The sequence below is a fragment of the Cupressus sempervirens genome, chromosome 8, assembly GCF_028749045.1.
Source record: "Cupressus sempervirens isolate cs-2001-9-10 chromosome 8, ASM2874904v1, whole genome shotgun sequence".
In the NCBI taxonomy this organism is placed as follows: domain Eukaryota; kingdom Viridiplantae; phylum Streptophyta; class Pinopsida; order Cupressales; family Cupressaceae; genus Cupressus; species Cupressus sempervirens.
The window spans coordinates 661746133-661763625 of record NC_143125.1 but is presented as its reverse complement, the minus strand read 5'-3'; the positions used below and the strand labels follow the sequence as shown (position 1 = coordinate 661763625).

Sequence of the window (17493 nt, the reverse complement as noted above, 5' to 3'; positions counted from 1 at the left end):
AACTATTCCCTAGAGTCACTTTAAACCCTCTAAAAGTCCACCAAGAGTTGACATTCGAAAATGAGTGATTGGGAAAGTCTTCTTGTCTCTCTAAAAAAGAAATCTTACCTAAGTTTGCTACATGGTTAGTCAAAGGTCAACTTACCTACCCATCCCACTTGGCATGCCACATTGCAAAGTAGGTGTCAATTGGCACCGCATTAAGCAGATCACTTTGAAAACACTAGGATGCCATCAAGAAAATTTACAAATTTACATTAACAGTCACATAGTTCACTCCAACACCATTTCAAAAATTAAAACACAATTATAAATAGGTTATATCCCTACTTATGGTTAACCTTGGCTTCATAAAAAATGACACAACAAATCACCTAGCAAGGTTATCCTTAATATCCATGGTTATACTTCATGCACACTCATGAAAATTTCAGTAGTCTAATACATGTAAATATAAAAATGAATGTGTAGGGTAAAAAAATCATCATGCTCATAAATCCCAATATCCATTATATAACATGAACAATTTGCATAGTCATATCACCTAATTAAATCACATAAACTCATCTACATATCTATATTCATTAATATCCTTAAATCAATATTCTTGAACATAATGCATCATAACCATTCTTATCTACTCCAAATAAAAATTAACTTATATACACTAATGTAAGAATCAAATGAAATTAAAGAATTAAAATCCTTTCCATTAGTAATCATGTTGTACAAGTCGTAAGTCATAGTTATTATCATCACATAAAATTACCAAATAATATGAATAATTAAAATATCACTTGTCCATAACCACTTAATGTATCAAATTAGTATAATTGTGGCATCTAAGTCATATGCTAAATATGTAAGCATGTACTAGCATGATCACTGCATCACATGCAACCACCATTGCAACCAAATCATACAATACAACCTAAATAGTTCATACTAGAATCACATGTAATGTTGACTTCCTTTCCATTTTAGAACCTTTCTGTCTAGTGCATATTCTTATAATCATACTACCCTTTTGAGTTAATCAACTATAAAACATCCAATCATCATCCTGAGATAAGGCATAACCCACAATTTACTTAAGCCAACTAATCAAGATGCATTGCTAATTATGACAACCTAAATTTTGTAATTAATCATATATAGGGTAGATGAGAAAAACTTTGAACAACATATTTAATTCTCCTATTTACTTAAGTTAAAAACCCTAGTTTGATTTCTATCATAATTAAATCATCTAACTTTATCAATCATGTATGAAACTAGCCTCAACAATCATTTATTTTTAGTTAGCCTTCCTACATAGTTAGTCAATACTTACATATTATAGCACTATAACATTTTACTACAAGTATTCTTACACAATTCTATATCTTTACCTCATAATGTTAGGATATCACATTATAGTTTCCAAGTTCCTTCATAATTCTACAACAATTCCATTAAGGTATATGTCAAATCACTATTGTAGAGATTATCATCGGAATTTGTAAAGCTATGATTTTATTTAGTGCATAAGAGGAGGGGTCTTATATCATCCCTCACCCCTTGCTTTTGACTTCCTCCTAGAAGTTTGTCAAGATTCTAAAAGGTATGCTTTGTACTAGGTTCTCATTTATACTTAGTGAGATCTTCAATTCTTATTGGTTAGAATTTCATATTATGAATGCTATGTAGGTCCTTACTCAATGAAGGATTAGGGTCAATAATGTAAGCATTTCAAAAGTTGTATCATAGGGGGAATACTAGATCACAACAAGAAAATTAAGAGAATACCTCCTATCATATTTTAAATATTAGAACTATTAATTTGAAATCATATTTTTTTATTGAATAAAATGTGATGATATGTATTGATAGAGAATAATTTAAACAATGGTAGGATAATGGGTTTTTTTAATTCAAATAGTGAGTTTCACATCTACTTAGTTGATTTACATATACCAAATATTTTGTGGTTGAGCTCTTTAATCCATAGATTTACAACCAAATGTTTATGAGACTATTATGAGAAGTGAGAGCTTTTATTTATGTTAAATTGTGAACACATTTAAGTTTTGGAAGGATTGGAAGTTTGTATTTTATTAATTTAATAACTCATGAGGAGTTGCATAGATTTTTGTGTATCTAGATTATATTTAAAGTAAATAAATTACATGATACTTATTAACACAATATTATATATATATATATAATTCAAGCAATATGTTGAGCAAGAGTAGAAGCCTGAGCATTGTGCTATGTGTGGATAGGATTTCAAATGTTGTGAAATCTAGCAATGAAGATGGTGGAGATTTAGAAGATGTTGAGCCAAATGGAAGGGTTTCCTCCCTTATGCGTGCCCCTTTGTGGGTTGTATTTTGTTGTTGCAAACTGTGGGGTGGAGTTAGCTACAAAGTGGGGGACTTATTATTGCTTCCATCCAAGCCCTTTAGAGATGTCATTTTCTTTGATATGTTGCTTTGTAGAGAGTGATCCAATTTTTTCATTGGTGGGTTTACCTCTAGACTATGGGGGATTTCCCTTAGTGATAGCTACTTTATTAGTGGGATTGGAACATATGTTTTATGCCTCTCCATGTTGCATACAAGAGTGTTATGCTGATGGGTTATCTAGATCTCAGACCCGTTGCTATTTTATTTGTTGGCAGGTTTGGGTATCCTCATTTTGCCTTTGGAGTGGTTTGCTTGAGATTTATTTGTGCTCCCCTAGAACAATGGGGATTTTTCCTTGAAGGTATTTTATCACTTTGGACTAGTTTTGGCCCCTTCTTTATTCATCCATGAGTGTTCTACTTCTGGGTTTACCAAATTTGGGGGCTCATTGGTGATTTTGTGGTTGGAAGTCATGGATCTCTCCACTTTTCCTCCTTATTGAGCTTTGGTGCTTCTTTCATCATGTATATTACTCATTTTCTTAAGTGGGCTTTGGTTTTTGGCTTTCTTATTAGCTACCAAGTAGTTTTTGTTTCTAGTGAGATGAACTTTCATCTTTGATTTCAAGGACACCTTCATTCGATGCTTTGGTTTGAGGACTTGTTCATGCTATTGTACATTATGCACACATCTCTTATTGAGGTGGAGATACCATCTATTTAGGTGGTGATATATTATGTGGATGTTGCTGATAGTTGGTTCAACAATACTCCTCGTTTGTTTAATTCTAGGAAGGCATAGTGGTTTCAAAAGAGGGTTTTTTGGGGGGTTTCTTTTCTTCTTCATTATCCCTATTGAGGTGTGTTTCCTTGGTCTTAATGGGGAAGGAAGCTATACTAGGAGTACTAGTTCTTGTGATCTTCATTTTTGGATTTGGATTATTCCTCCAAAGTGGATGTGGAGTTTACTGGTTGAGTCCTCTACAATCTTGACTATGAGATTGACTCCTATAGAGGTGGAGTTGATTCTGGTGTTTTTGGTAGTGGAGTTTAGTTCTATTAAAGGGGATGGCACCTGGGTGGCCAATAGAGATAGTGTGGATGTTTGGGAGTTTCTCTCCCTTAGCATTAGATTCAGGAAGTTCCTGCCCTTTGCTGCTATTAAGGAGGACCCCTTCATTATTGAGGTGGGAAGGGAGTTTGTGGGGGGGCTGAACATTTTTTAGATGACTGACCTGGAAAGGTGGTTCTGTTGGTTGTGGACCTATAGCTATAAGGGTGAAAAAACAATAGGCTACCCATTGCCTGTGATTCCTTTACAGGCCTTATGAGGATGAGTTTGTCTCTCCCTCTTTGTTTCTTTTTCCCCTATGACTTGGTGGTTGATGTTAGTTTTAAAGGTCTAACCCAGGTCATTTGTTCTTGTTTTGGGTTAAGAATGTAGGTAGTGAGGGGGCTTGTCCCATGCAAATTCTTAGCAATGCAGGCCATGGTTGGTGGATTTTCTGCATTCAAGCATTTTTATTTTTTATAGAGGTAGACCTTAGTTGATGTCTTTCTGGATGTCCTACACTAGTGTTGTTAATTGTTTGTTGATATTTTAGGGCCCATTTGTTTGCTGGAATTTGATTGGAATAGGAATGGAGAATTGGAATTTATTTTCGATTCTCTGTTTGGTGCGTTAAAGTAGAATTGAGAATAAGAATTTATTTTTGATTCTCTATTTGGCGCGTCAAATTGGAATTAAGAGTTAGAACTCGTAGTCCCAATTTGACCCCAAAATGAGCATATGTCCATTCATTAAAATACTTGTTATTCAAATAGCTATTCCCATTCTTATTTTAACTTTTTCTTATTTGATAAATTTTGAAGTTCGTTACACTCTATTGCCCTAAATAACTGTACAAGAAGATTAATACAACAACCAAATTCAAACCACTGCCCCTTCAAAGATCTTTCTCTATTATCTTCTAAACACAAATGTGGAGGCTTGGATTTGTGACAAAGAATCCGGCTCAAGATTTTCATTGCCATTTTTCGTCGCAAACTCCTTAATGAAATGCAAAGGCCTTAGAAACAATAATGTCTCAAAAAATAACCATTCCGAGCGTAGTTTTAAACAGAGAGAACCATCCATTTCTAAACGGCTCTCACCCAATAAATGTTCACTCAACATTCATCACACGATGAACTAAGTGCTCCTTGTGTTATGCCAACCACGAGTTGTGCCATATAAGACCACTGCTCCCATTCCAATTTGCATTAACTTCTCATTGTGTACATCAAATGTGCATCATGGGAAGACATCTTTGACGCAACTTTCTTTTGAGCTCACCAAACTTGGCACTCACTATGGGTAAAATATTTTCACAGCATTTTCTACGGTCTGAACATCGATTTGGTCTACTTCAGTGTCAATCTGCCATTCTTTCTGTCCGGGTTTCATCACCATTTGCCGTTTCAAATCAGGTGATTACACAGGTTTTGGAGAACCAAACTAAGTGTAGAATAACAAATAATATTCCTATTCTTATCTTTATTCCTATTCCTATTCTAGATTCTTTTTTCAGTTCCTATTCTTCATTTCTATTCCTAATCCTATTCCCCATTCCTGCTCTCACTTTCCTATTCCCCCAACCAAACAGGCCTTTAGTGTTTGAACAAATTATTTGTAAAACTGTATAGTTATAATTAATATTTCATTATAGTTGTTTTATATTTTCAATTATAAAATTTAGTTGTGAATAACAATATACTTTTTTAATTTTGACTTATATATAGTTGCATAGATTTTAGTATATGCATGCTATATTTAAAAGAAAACTTAATAATTATATACATTATACTCTAGATTCAAGAATAAATATTTGTTGAATTTCAATATTTAAAAACTATTTTGCTTCATTGATCATGTTCTATTAAATGATCAATTTATGACAATAGTCTCGCAACTACTAAAATATGCTCAAATGCTAATATCAAACCATAGAAATTCCGCCACTTATAAAAAATATATATTTTTATTCATGGAAGTTGAAGTCTTTGGAAACAGTGGACTTTGTGTTTGATTATAACTATGATAATCTTTTATATTATACTCAGCCAACTTAACTTTCACGTAGATCTACCTAACGTTCATCTGTCATTCAAAGTGAAGACCATAGAGAAAAAATATATATCTTAAAAGTTTTGACTAGAACATAAGAACATGAAAGAAGTTGCAGCAGAGCTATCTCTGCTTGTAAACATGGCTGATGATCTTACTTCACCATTGTTGAAGGAAGACGAGGAAAACAATGATATCGCTAATCATGAAGTTATCAGCAGAGAGAATATCAGTTTAACAGACTTGGATAGTATTGTTAGTTTCCAACAGTTGATGAAAGAAAGTTTAAGGGAGTCAAAGAGATTGCGGAAAATCGCAGGGCCTGCCATTATTACCAGACTATGTATATATTCAATGACGTTGATCACAACAGTATGTGCAGGGCACTTGGGCAATGTTGAGTTGGCAGCTGTGGCGATTCAAGGCAATGTTATTGGATTCTTGTCTTTTGGACTCTTGGTTAGTAGAATCCTTCCTTATCAAATGCAACATTCGTTTTGCTGATATATATGAAGAAAAATGTTTATGTTTTACATCTGTCTTGGGTGTTTTATAGTTGTTGATATAAGATTCGAAGTATAGATTTGATTGGTGAAGAATATTGGAAGGCAGTGGTTTATAGATTTTGTAAGAAGCTGAAATGGTAGAAAAATATGTTTGAGTTTTCTAAAGCCTTATAAAACAGGAAAGAAATGAGTTGTAGTGAATTCACAGCTATTCACTATTGATGTATTTTTCTATCATATAACGTATAATCATCCTTTCTTACAGTTCATTCTTCATCTGAGTGAGAGATGAGTAAGTAAACTTCAATATGACGTCAACTATTGTTTATTGGAATCTGTCGAAGGCAGTAATGGAATTTTTGTGAAGTGTCTATGTTGAGATTCGACTAATTTTGTTTGTTTTTGTATTATTAATTAGTATATTTATATTTTGAATTATGTAGGAAAAAAACGCATAGGTATTATTAATAAGATAATTAAATTTTAATATCTTTTCTTTAAGATAGGTCTGTTTTTTTCTATAAGGTAGATCTGTTTTTGTTTCCTTTTCTAATAATTTTGCATACCTCTTACATATTCTACTATTATTATTAAAAACTTTCCACATAATTATTTTAAAATCAGAATATAACTATTATTTTATTTTCACTTGATTAAGAATATGATAAAAATACATTCTCATCTCTGAATAACCGTCCCTAGGTTTTTGTTGGATAACTATATATTTTGATTTAATTGTAGAATTCATACTTAGTAAACTCCCTGTCATATTTGGAACGTTAAAAAAATATTTTTAAATAGGTCCTGGAGAAATCGGTATAGATACAAAAGGTAGTAGGTACTGTGAGTAGTTGTCACATTGCCAAATGTTTTCCATGATTAGATTTTCGAGGGAAAATCGTAGGCTAAATTATCAATTAAATTTTTTTATGCATTGAAGGAGGTACATTTAATACATATTCATAGTTTTTCATTGAGACATTAAATATTCGAAAACAAAATGTCGTTTCCTACTGATTCATCTCCCCATTACATTATAGAAATGGTTATTTAATCTTAAGTTTTAAATGGTTAAAATCAAGTGCTTAGGATTATTATCAAGTTGACAATAATGAGAGATTTTAAAAATATTTTAAAATATATTATACTAAATTTAAAATCGGATAAAATCAAACTAACTAAAATAGTAAAATCTAATATTATTTTAATGCAATCAATAATTAAAATAAAGTATGTCAAAATGATGTTCATTGTAGTATAATAATGTATAATACTAATTAATAACATTATTTAGAAATTAATCTATAGGAAATGTGATGTTTTAGGATCATATATTTTTAAAAATTAGATTTGAATAGTGACATTGCTTTCAAGATTCAATTATATAGTTTTTTAGTCAGATTCATTGTATTATCTTTCATGAATAGTGACTAGGAAGAATCCCTCTCTAATAAGAACAAATGAAGCATTTAGGAGACATCTCATTTAAGTAATGCCCACAAAAGCTAAGATTTGAATATCCAAATTGAAATAAAATTTTAAAATTTTGTGATCTAAAATATCTTTAATTTATTTATTTTTCTTTAATTTAATAGACTTCTTATATAAAGAAGATATTAAATTTGATTTTAGTTTAAGTTTCTATCTTCAACTCTAATAAGCCAACATCAAGTTATTTGAAGTTGGGAGCTTGTCTGAAGAATTTTCTTTGTTTGATATTCTTCTCTTCAATAAATCTGTGATGATTTTTAAGCCAATTGATTATAGCTAGATCATTCCAAATGTGGAAGCCCTGCACTACTATATATTTGTGATCTGTCACCTTCTCTTATTTGATGTGCTGTTCTCTGCAAAGAATAGAACAATTATGTATATCAGTTTAAGTAATTTTCACTGGTCTATTTTTCATAATCTATTTTTACAATGTTGTAAAAATGTAAAAAATAATCTGTAATAAAATACTGTGTTATCTAAATTTATCATAGATGCAACTTTTTTATTCCCTGTAACCTTCAAAACTTAGATGACCACTCTTGTTTTTTTCCTTTATATTTCAAGACTTTTGAAATAGTGACTCCAATCAGCCTATATTTTACTTTTTTAACATTTTGATATAGAATCTCTACTTACTTCAATACAATAGAGTGGAGTTTGTTGCAATTCGATCAAAATCATTTTCTTTTTACTGAATTCACCATGCAAAACCCTTTCTGGTTTGTATGCAGCTGGGAATGGGCAGTGCATTGGAAACCCTCTCTGGTCAGGCTGTTGGAGCAGGAAAACATCAAATGCTTGGAGTGTATTTGCAGCGTTCATGGTTAATATTATTGGGTACATCAGTGCTCTTGAGTTCTATTTACATCTTTGCAACTCCAATCCTTAAACTACTAGGGCTGGAGGATGATGTAGCTGATCTATCAGGAGAATATGCACTTTGGATGCTACCTAAACTATTTGCCTATGCATTAAATTTCCCAATGCAAAAGTTTCTTCTGGCACAGAGAAAAGTCATGGCCATGGCTTGGATTGCCTTTGCTGTATTGATGTTTCATGCTTTTCTGAGTTGGTTATTAATCTTCCAGGTGGGTTTAGGGCTAGTTGGAGCAGCTATTACAGAAAACCTATCATGGTTTATAATAGATATTAGCCAGTTTTTATACATTGTTTACTTTTGCCAAGATGCTTGGAAAGGATTCTCCTGGCTTGCTTTTCGTGATCTCTGGGCTTTTCTTCGACTGTCAGTGGCTTCGGGCGTGATGCTATGGTTAGTAGCACGATGGTGGTGGTTGTTTTCTTTTTTGAACTCAATTTCTGGTAAATACCCCAATTAGGATATTACAATAGCAATATCTCTAACGAAGCCAAACAATCGGTGCTACTCATATTCGTTTGTGGGTTTTTGCATTTTCAGTTTGGAGATGTGGTATATGATGTCACTTATTGTTATGACGGGCAATTTAAAAAATGCGACAATTGAAGTCGATGCGCTATCTATCTGGTAAGGAGCACCTTCAAATGTCTATTTCAATAATCCAACTTTTTCGTCAAAGATGAAAATGTTTGTGTGCAAATTGGACATCTTATGGTATATGTGGTTGTTTAAACCTGTAATTTGTTTCAATTAGTAGTTAAATGTCTCCTTTTGACAGCTTACTCGGTTTCTTTTACAGCATGAGTTTGAATGGATGGGAAACCATGATCTTCATTGGTTTCAATGCTGCCATTAGGTATGAATCTTTCATGTTATTCGTTTTGGGTTCTTTGGTAATGGAATTTATTAGTCCAATACTAGATCCTATATTCAACGTATATAGAAATTAGTTCAACAATTAAATATTCTTTCAGTTGTTAGTGGTGGCTACAATATTACCTTAAATAAACTTACAATCAATTTTTAGTTTTCATTTAATCTATGCAGTGTGAGAGTATCGAATGAGCTTGGAGCTGGTCGCCTTAAAGCTGCCAAATTTTCAGTCATGGTCGTGGTTGTAACATCATTGTCAATTGGACTTATATTTATGGCAATCATTCTTACAACCAGAAATGATTTCGCAGTACTATTCACAAGTAGTAAAGTGGTCATGGAAACAGTGTCCAATATGGCAATGTTACTTGGCGTAACAATGGTTTTGAATAGTGTACAACAAGTGCTATCAGGTAGAGTGTACATACCCATTCACACTTGATTTATATAGATGTGGTTGTGGAAGCTGATCAATTTATAACTAATGATTTATTTTCATGGGCAGTCTGGTGTAACATATCTTTCTAAGATTTCCTTTCTTTTGGTGCAAACAAACTCAGGTGTGGCTGTAGGGGGAGGTTGGCAAGCTCTGATAGCCTATGTAAATATAGGGAGCTACTATATTGTTGGATTACCTCTTGGACTTCTTATGGGATATAAGTTCGACCTTGGAGTTAAGGTAGTCTTAGCTATGATTTTTTTGTCTATTGTCTGTATATTAAAATGAGTTCAAATTCTATACAAAACAAGATATACATGTTTCGTTTGTAATGCAGCTAAGTGTCTCTCATAAGAAGAATATAATCTCATAACCATATCAAAAGAAAATGACTAATATCATAAACTTTAAAAAGTTTATTTGTATACTAAAATGAGTTCAAATTCTATAAAAAACAAGATGTACATGTTTCGTTTGTAATGCAGCTAAGTGTCTCTCATAAGAAGAATATAATCTCATGACCATATCAAAAGAAAATGACTAGTATCATAAACTTTAAAAAGTTCATTTGCTTTCAAAGTTTGTGTATTGAAACAGGGCATTTGGACTGGTATGATTTGTGGAACAGCCCTCCAGACTGCCATTTTATTATCAATCACATATTTCGTTAACTGGAATCGAGAGGTAAAGTTCCATATCTCTTTAGAGGCTGTTGGGACCATTACTTCACCATTGTTGTAGCAAGTAATTTTAATTTTTGTAGTGCAGGCTGCTCAAGCCGAGGATCGTATGAGGGTATGGGGAGGATCGGTTGAGTCTCATACAATTCCATCATTGCAAGTGAGTGAGTGCATGTCACATAGATTACATGAAAAATACTTGAAACTGTTCAATTCAAGTGAACTAAAGTTTTGTCACACTCTCACTAACCCTGCTAATTTGGAGTTACAGGGTGAAGACAATGTTGACAACATTGCTTGAAAATCTAGAAGATAAAATCTACGAAAACCATCTAGTAAATATTTCTTACAGAGATATTATGTAGCGAGGAAGAAAATTCTGCCTACAAATTCGGAGGGCTGACGTGGAACACGAACAAGCAGATGGTTGATTACGAGGCTGATTGATGCTACATTTTGTCGTTTCGCTTCGTTAATATGAAATATTGGATATCTTTGGTGAACCAGTTATACCATCAACCTAATTTTGTAGTACCATTACATAACTTATACTTAAAGAACGTTTGCTGCAAATTCAAGTATATTATCGTGTTAGTCCCAAGCATTCATATACATAAAATAGAAATAAGTTACAGATAGAGAAAAACAAATATTTAAAGAGATTTAAACCCATTCTTCTGATTCGGAAAAGTATCTTTAGAGGAAGAACGGTTTTTCACACTGCTAAGCCTCGCAAAAGGGGTTTTGGTAGAATCAGGAACCAGACTTATATCTGGGTACCAAAAAGGAATTTACCATTGCAGTCTAAATTCCAAATGATTCGCTAGTGTGAAGCAGGGGAGGGCAAGCAAAGAGGGAACGCCAATAAAACCTTATGCAAAAGAGCACCAATTGAAAATCAGGTGCATGCTCTTAAATCTAGGGCACTTTTATGCAGATTATTGAAGATTTTAACTATCACATTGAGTCTTTAACTGAAGCTCTTAAATCTCATTGGAAAGGTATTGATAAGGGTTTTTATATTAGTACGAAAAGAGGTATTTTCTGTGTCCTCTTTGACAACCATGTTAATAGGGATTTTACTTTTCGCAATAAACATTGGGTTTTCAATGGTTTGGATATTTGCATGCAGCCATGGGTTCCAAATTTTCGAGTTTCAGAGTTTAATGACCAATTTGTGCTCTTTTGGATTCAATTTCCGGTTTTGGCACTCTAGAGTCTAGAGTATAGGGAACTTGAAATAATTGAAATTATGGCAAATCTGATCGACATTTTGTTAAATTGGACAAGGAATATTTTGAGGATCCTACATTTCTAAGTTTGGGTATGCGCTTGATACTCATGCAAACTTCCCAAAGAAAATCAAGCTTTTGTCAAAACTAGGGTCATGGGAACAACCTATTCAGGTTGAATCTTTAAAAAATGTGTGTAACATATGTCATCTAAAAGGGCATAAAAGAGCTAAATGTGCCTCCCATGTGTCATAACTAAGAAGGATCAGCAGGGAAAGCAAACATGTGCTTGATTTACCTGAAGCAACTATGGAGACAATACCTATTGAAACATCAAGGGCTAGCATTATGGAAACGATGCTGATGGCAATAGTTTGGAACAGTGGTGAGAAGCATGTTAGTGGTGACCCAACTATAGAAGCTAACATGGGTAGCCCAAAGTGCCCTTTAAAATTAGACCTCACGGCTTCTCTTGCTCCCAATATCAAGCCCAAATCCTTTACTGCTACCCGGTGTCAATTCTTTGTGGAAATGTTTTTCAATAATAGCATGAAGGTCAATGCTAACTTTTATATCTGCCTAAACTGTAGGTAGCATGGAGATGAGAGTATGAATAGTCCTCAACCAGTCATGCCATCCCTTCCACGTAAGGCCATTCAAAGTATTGATGATATCCCCATTCAAGCTATTGTCTCTGATCACTCAATTCTTTCATCATCTCTTTCTGAAAGTGATCAATTAGAGGAGGTGTTACCTGATGAAGCCCACAATTCTTCCCCAGTTGAACAACTTCAAGTTCACTTGCACATTTATGAGCAGCTACAATATTATGACAATCCAGGCGATTCTAGTCTTAAGCCAAATTTTGATTTCTATCAATCATATTTCATAGTGCCAAACTCCCATGATTGTAGTAGATCAAACCAAAACTCCTAAGAAGCGTGGAAGAAAACCTAATGCAGATAAGTTTCAAGGAAGAGATTGATTTAGGTATTCAAACCACTTTTAGATAAAACGTTATCTCTCAGAAAAATGAAGAGAGTTGCACAACTCGAGGGCAATGAAGAGAGTTGCACAACTTGAGGGCAATGAAGATCATATCTTGGAATGTTGGAGGCATCAACTGACAAATGTGCCCCTATTAAAATGAAAAAAAAATACTTAATATTGTCAATTCTATTATGAAGTGGTCCAACTGGAATGCCGTTCATGTCCCGTCTTAGGGGGCATGTGGTGGAGTATGCATACCATGGAGCCCAAGTTTAGTCAGAGTGACTCGTATTTAGGATGATATGAATTGGCAACAAGCACTAGTTCACTGCTTTGATCTGAAATTTACCCTCTTTAATATTTATGGCTCATCCTCAAGCAGGGATAAGGCAATAATGTGGGACACCCTAACAACAGATATTCAGGAAGTATTTTCAGATAATTTCCTTCTTGCAGGTGATTTTATTTTCATTATATCTTTCGATAAGAAGAAGGGGGTATTTGTCCTCCTGCCAAAACTATGGCTGATTTTGCTTCTTTCATTGTTAATAATGCTTTGCTGGATGTCCCTCCTAATAATGGATCTTTTACATGGACAAACTGTAGGAAGCATTTCTTACAAATTGCAGAAAGATTAGATAATTTCTTTCTTTCACATACTTGGTTATTATCGACATTCTCTCTATCTTCAAAGATTCTAACCTTATTGGATTTTGACAGTTTGACCACTTTGGTATCTTGCTAAATATCAGTAAGCTTACTAAGTTGACGCATCACAAACCCACATTTAAGTTTGAAAAAAATTGGTTTAGCATCCATCATTCTTATCTCTCCTCAAACAGTGTGTTGAGTATCTTCTGCCTTTGTTAAAGGATCTAAAATGTATCAATTTCATATGAAGTCAAGGCATTTAAAGTGTTAGATTACTAGTTGGAATAAGGCACTCTTTAGGAATATATTTGAACAAAAAGCTTTATGTTAAATTGGAACTACAACAAGTGCAGGAGTATATAATTAGATTTGGCCTAGATCAATCCACACATGTGAGGCTAAAAGAGCTGTAACTAATATGGGAGGAACTTTGTACTCCTATAGAAATCTATTGACAACAAAAGCCTAGAGAATTGTGGTTGTACAAGTGGGGACAAAATTGCTAAGTATTTCTATAGTTCAGCAAAGATTAAAAAAGTGAATTAAACAATATTTACAATTAAGCTTTCATCTTTAGGAGATTGCCTATTTAATGAGGAAATTGAGCAAGAAGACACAATTTCTTTTTAAAAACTTTTAGCCCCAAGTCAAAAGTATGATTGTAACTATGACATGAAGGAGAGTAAGCTATTGTTTTATATCCCAACCATACTTACATAGGAGGATAAGTAGTGTTTAATGAAGTCTTTTTCTATTAATGAAATCATATATCTTAAATTTCATTACCTGTAGATGAAGCCCCAAGCTCTAATGGTTTTATGACCCTTTTCTTTAAACAAGCTTGGAAATTTATTGGATTTGATTTATTGCTTGTGATAGAGGAATCTAGAGAGAGTGGATTGATGCTATCCCATTTTAACTCAACCAACATTTCTCTAATTCCAAAAGTTAAGAATCCTAACTTACATTCCTAGATTTAAGACCGATCTCACTTTGTAACATAATTTATAAGATCATTTCCAAAGCTATTTATTAAGAGTTCGAAGTATGATAACTAAACTCATCTTAGTGGAACAAGTTGGCTTCGTATTAGATAGAGAACCCACAAATAGAGTCATTTTAGGACATGAAGTTATGAATTCTATCAAACAACATAGTATCTAGATGTGCATAATCAAACTAGACAATATGAAGACTTATGATAGGTTAACTTGTCTTTTTTTGAAGAATGTGCTTCTTAAATTAGTTTTTTCAAAACATTGGAGTGAATAGATTATGGCATGCTTATAAGGGGATCAATTTTCAATTATTATTAACAATTTCCCACATGGTTCCTTTAAGGCCTTACTAGGTGTGAGTCAAGGGGATCTACTCTCCCTATTTCTCTGTTAAATAGACATTCTGATGTAGTTGACCTTATAAATTAAGCTACATATTTAAAAGTATTTTATTTGATGTTTCATTATTTATTATTTTGACTTTTATGGCACCAAAACCCTACAAACTCATCAGATTTTGAAGTGAAAAGAGGTTTTCAAGAAAGGGCCAAATTATGAGGAGCTCGAAAGCTCAAAGATAGACACATCCTCTAGAGATGAGAAGTATTTGTCTTTTGTCTAGGTTATTGAGAGTATAGATTTTTATTGAGACCATAGATTTTTAAGAAGTTATAGGTGGGTTTATGCATCATTCCAAAACATCTAACTCCATTCCCAATGAATTTCCTAAGGTCACTAATCTTATGCTTACTTGACAAGAATCCCCTCTAAGTTGCTAGAAATTATTTCTATTAATGCCACCTCTAATATCCCCCCTCTAATGATAAAATATTATATAATTGAATTTAATACTAAATATTATTAAATAATAAAGTATACATTAGATTATAAATATTTGATTATAAATTGATAGCTAATGTCCATAATGATTAATATTTTTAAATTGATAACATATTAAATTAAATATGTCATCTACATCTAATAATAATTAAACATGCTATAAAAGAATTTTATTAATATATTCCTATAATATCTTATGTTACTTTTTATATTTATCTATATATACTAATATACTAAATAAAACTAATAAAAGTAAATATTATTAAATAATCCTAACTAATTACGTCGAGAGACATTCTATACAATGACAACACAAATGCCCAGTATTAGAATATGTCAAAATAGATTCCTCATCAATAATAAAGAATGCCAAAATAGATTCCTCATCAATAAGAAAGAAAATGGAGGAATTCCAAAAAGTTTAATTTAATATTAAATTATTAAATCATAAAATAGAAAAGAATCTCCAAAATAATAGTTTGCAGAATAAAAGCTGGCCAAAATAATAAGAATCTAGATGGAGGCCAAAATAATAGGCCCCAAAAATGAACCTGAAAAATAGGGACCAAAATAGGACCTAAAAGAATAGGGCCCAAAAAATATGACCCTTAAAAATACAAGCCAAAAAAATACAGCCAAAATAATTTCATTGAAAATTTAAATACGATTTTTTTTCGTTAAATATAATCTTGCATGCACATTCAAGCTTATTTGTTGTGGGGAATGGTGGAGTTTGAAAAAAATTCATGGAATGTGAAGAGATGTCCATTGGGGGATATGAGGAGCCTCTCACAAGTTATTAAACAAAGGCTCCTTGTTTCATTTTTATTTTATATTTTCATAGGAAGGAAGAGGTGGAGATTAATAGAGGATTAGATTGCATTTTTTGAATAGGAGTAGATTGAAGTTTTGGAGTAATTTTTTTGTAGGTGAGATTCCATTTTTTTTTTTTTCACTTGGATTTTCATTTAGATTTAGATTTAGATGTAGATTGAGATTCTAAATTAGTTATAATATTATGCTTTGATTTTGATTTGAATTATAATTACTTTCATTTAGATTTAGAATTCAATTCAAAATTGTTTAGGCTTGCATATTAATAGTTTAGTCTTACATGTTTGATATAGATTTAGATTCACATTTAAAATCTATTTTATTTATATATTTTATAATACTATTTATTTTCATATTTTAAATGTGTATGTTTCAAATTAGTTTTGGATTTGCATGTTTCATATTAGCTTTAGATTTTGCATATATTTCAAAATAGTTTTGGTTTTCATGTTTTACATTTGAATGTTTCAAAGTATTTATACTTTCATATTTCATAATTAAATTTAATCATTAATGTGGATGATAATGCCACCATATGAATTAAATGTGTATTTTGGGTATGGTTTGCCAAAAAGTGGCAATGTGAAAAACGTATAGTTTTGAAATGTGTAAAAGTGTTTCAAAATGTGCTTTGAATTTTTTCCCACCCATCCTAGTAGTAAACCAAAAATGTAATATCTTGCTTGATCAGATGACTAATTTGAGAATAGGTATCCGATTTGAGAATGGCTACTTGATCTATGTTCCTAGATCATAGCACCCAATTCAAATGTAAAGGGAGTGGGGACCATTTTTAAAGATAAATATTGTTTTTTTTAACCAAACTCAAAGGGGGGGCCGATTTTTAAGTTATATCAAGTCCTAGTATAATATAGTTATAGCATAATTGGGGGAGGGGGGGGAGACCAATTATTATATATATTTACTAAAATTTACTATATAATTATTTTATATATAGTTATTACTTATTATATATAAAAATATTATTTATTATATAATTATTTTATATATAGTTATTACTTATTGTATATAATTATATAATTATATATAATATATATTATTATTATATATTATATATATTACTAATCTAAGTTAATAAACTATATGATGATGTATGTTCCTAGGGATCTCCCTAGGGACATACATGTATTCCAATGAGTTCAAATGGGTGATGGGATACTCTAATGATGTATCACACATATTATTATTATATATTATATATATATTAGTGACCTATGTTAATAAACTATATGATGATGTATGTTCCTAGGGGTCTCACTAGGGACATACATGTGTTCCAATGAGTCCAAATGGGTCATGGGATACCTTATGACCCATTTTGACCAATTATATGACAACATATCTTCCTAAGGGTCAAAGGATGCCTAGGGACATAGATATTGTGTTTCAATGGGTAGCAAGGGGTTATGGAGGATCCTATAACCCCTTAAAACCTAATATATGATAACATATGTTCCTAGGGGTCCTTAGACCCTTATAGACATATATGTTGTGTTCTAATGGGTCGAAAGGGTTCATAGAGTATCCTATGACTTTTTCAACCCATTAATTGACAACATATGTTCC

General features: G+C 32.3%; 1 protein-coding gene across 1 annotated transcript; it reads left to right on the top strand.

The window, feature by feature from the left end:
• Positions 1-5633: 5633 nt before the first annotated feature.
• Positions 5634-10662, top strand: LOC149544189 (protein DETOXIFICATION 33-like). Its single transcript, XM_089795930.1, has 9 exons — positions 5634-5951; positions 8224-8762; positions 8910-8996; positions 9169-9225; positions 9417-9655; positions 9803-9921; positions 10279-10365; positions 10450-10521; positions 10633-10662. The coding sequence occupies exons 1-9, from the start codon at positions 5634-5636 to the stop codon at positions 10660-10662; spliced, it is 1548 nt and encodes a 515-aa protein (XP_089652056.1).
• Positions 10663-17493: the final 6831 nt, after the last annotated feature.

Bases quoted from the DNA above. Each gene is read 5' to 3' on its own strand.
- LOC149544189 (XM_089795930.1), top strand. From the start codon at position 5,634: ATGGCTGATGATCTTACTTCACCATTGTTGAAGGAAGACGAGGAAAAC. The intron at 9,226-9,416 runs GTATGAATCTTT...TAATCTATGCAG, and splicing joins GGTTTCAATGCTGCCATTAG to TGTGAGAGTATCGAATGAGC. The intron at 10,366-10,449 runs GTAAAGTTCCAT...TTTGTAGTGCAG, and splicing joins TCGTTAACTGGAATCGAGAG to GCTGCTCAAGCCGAGGATCG.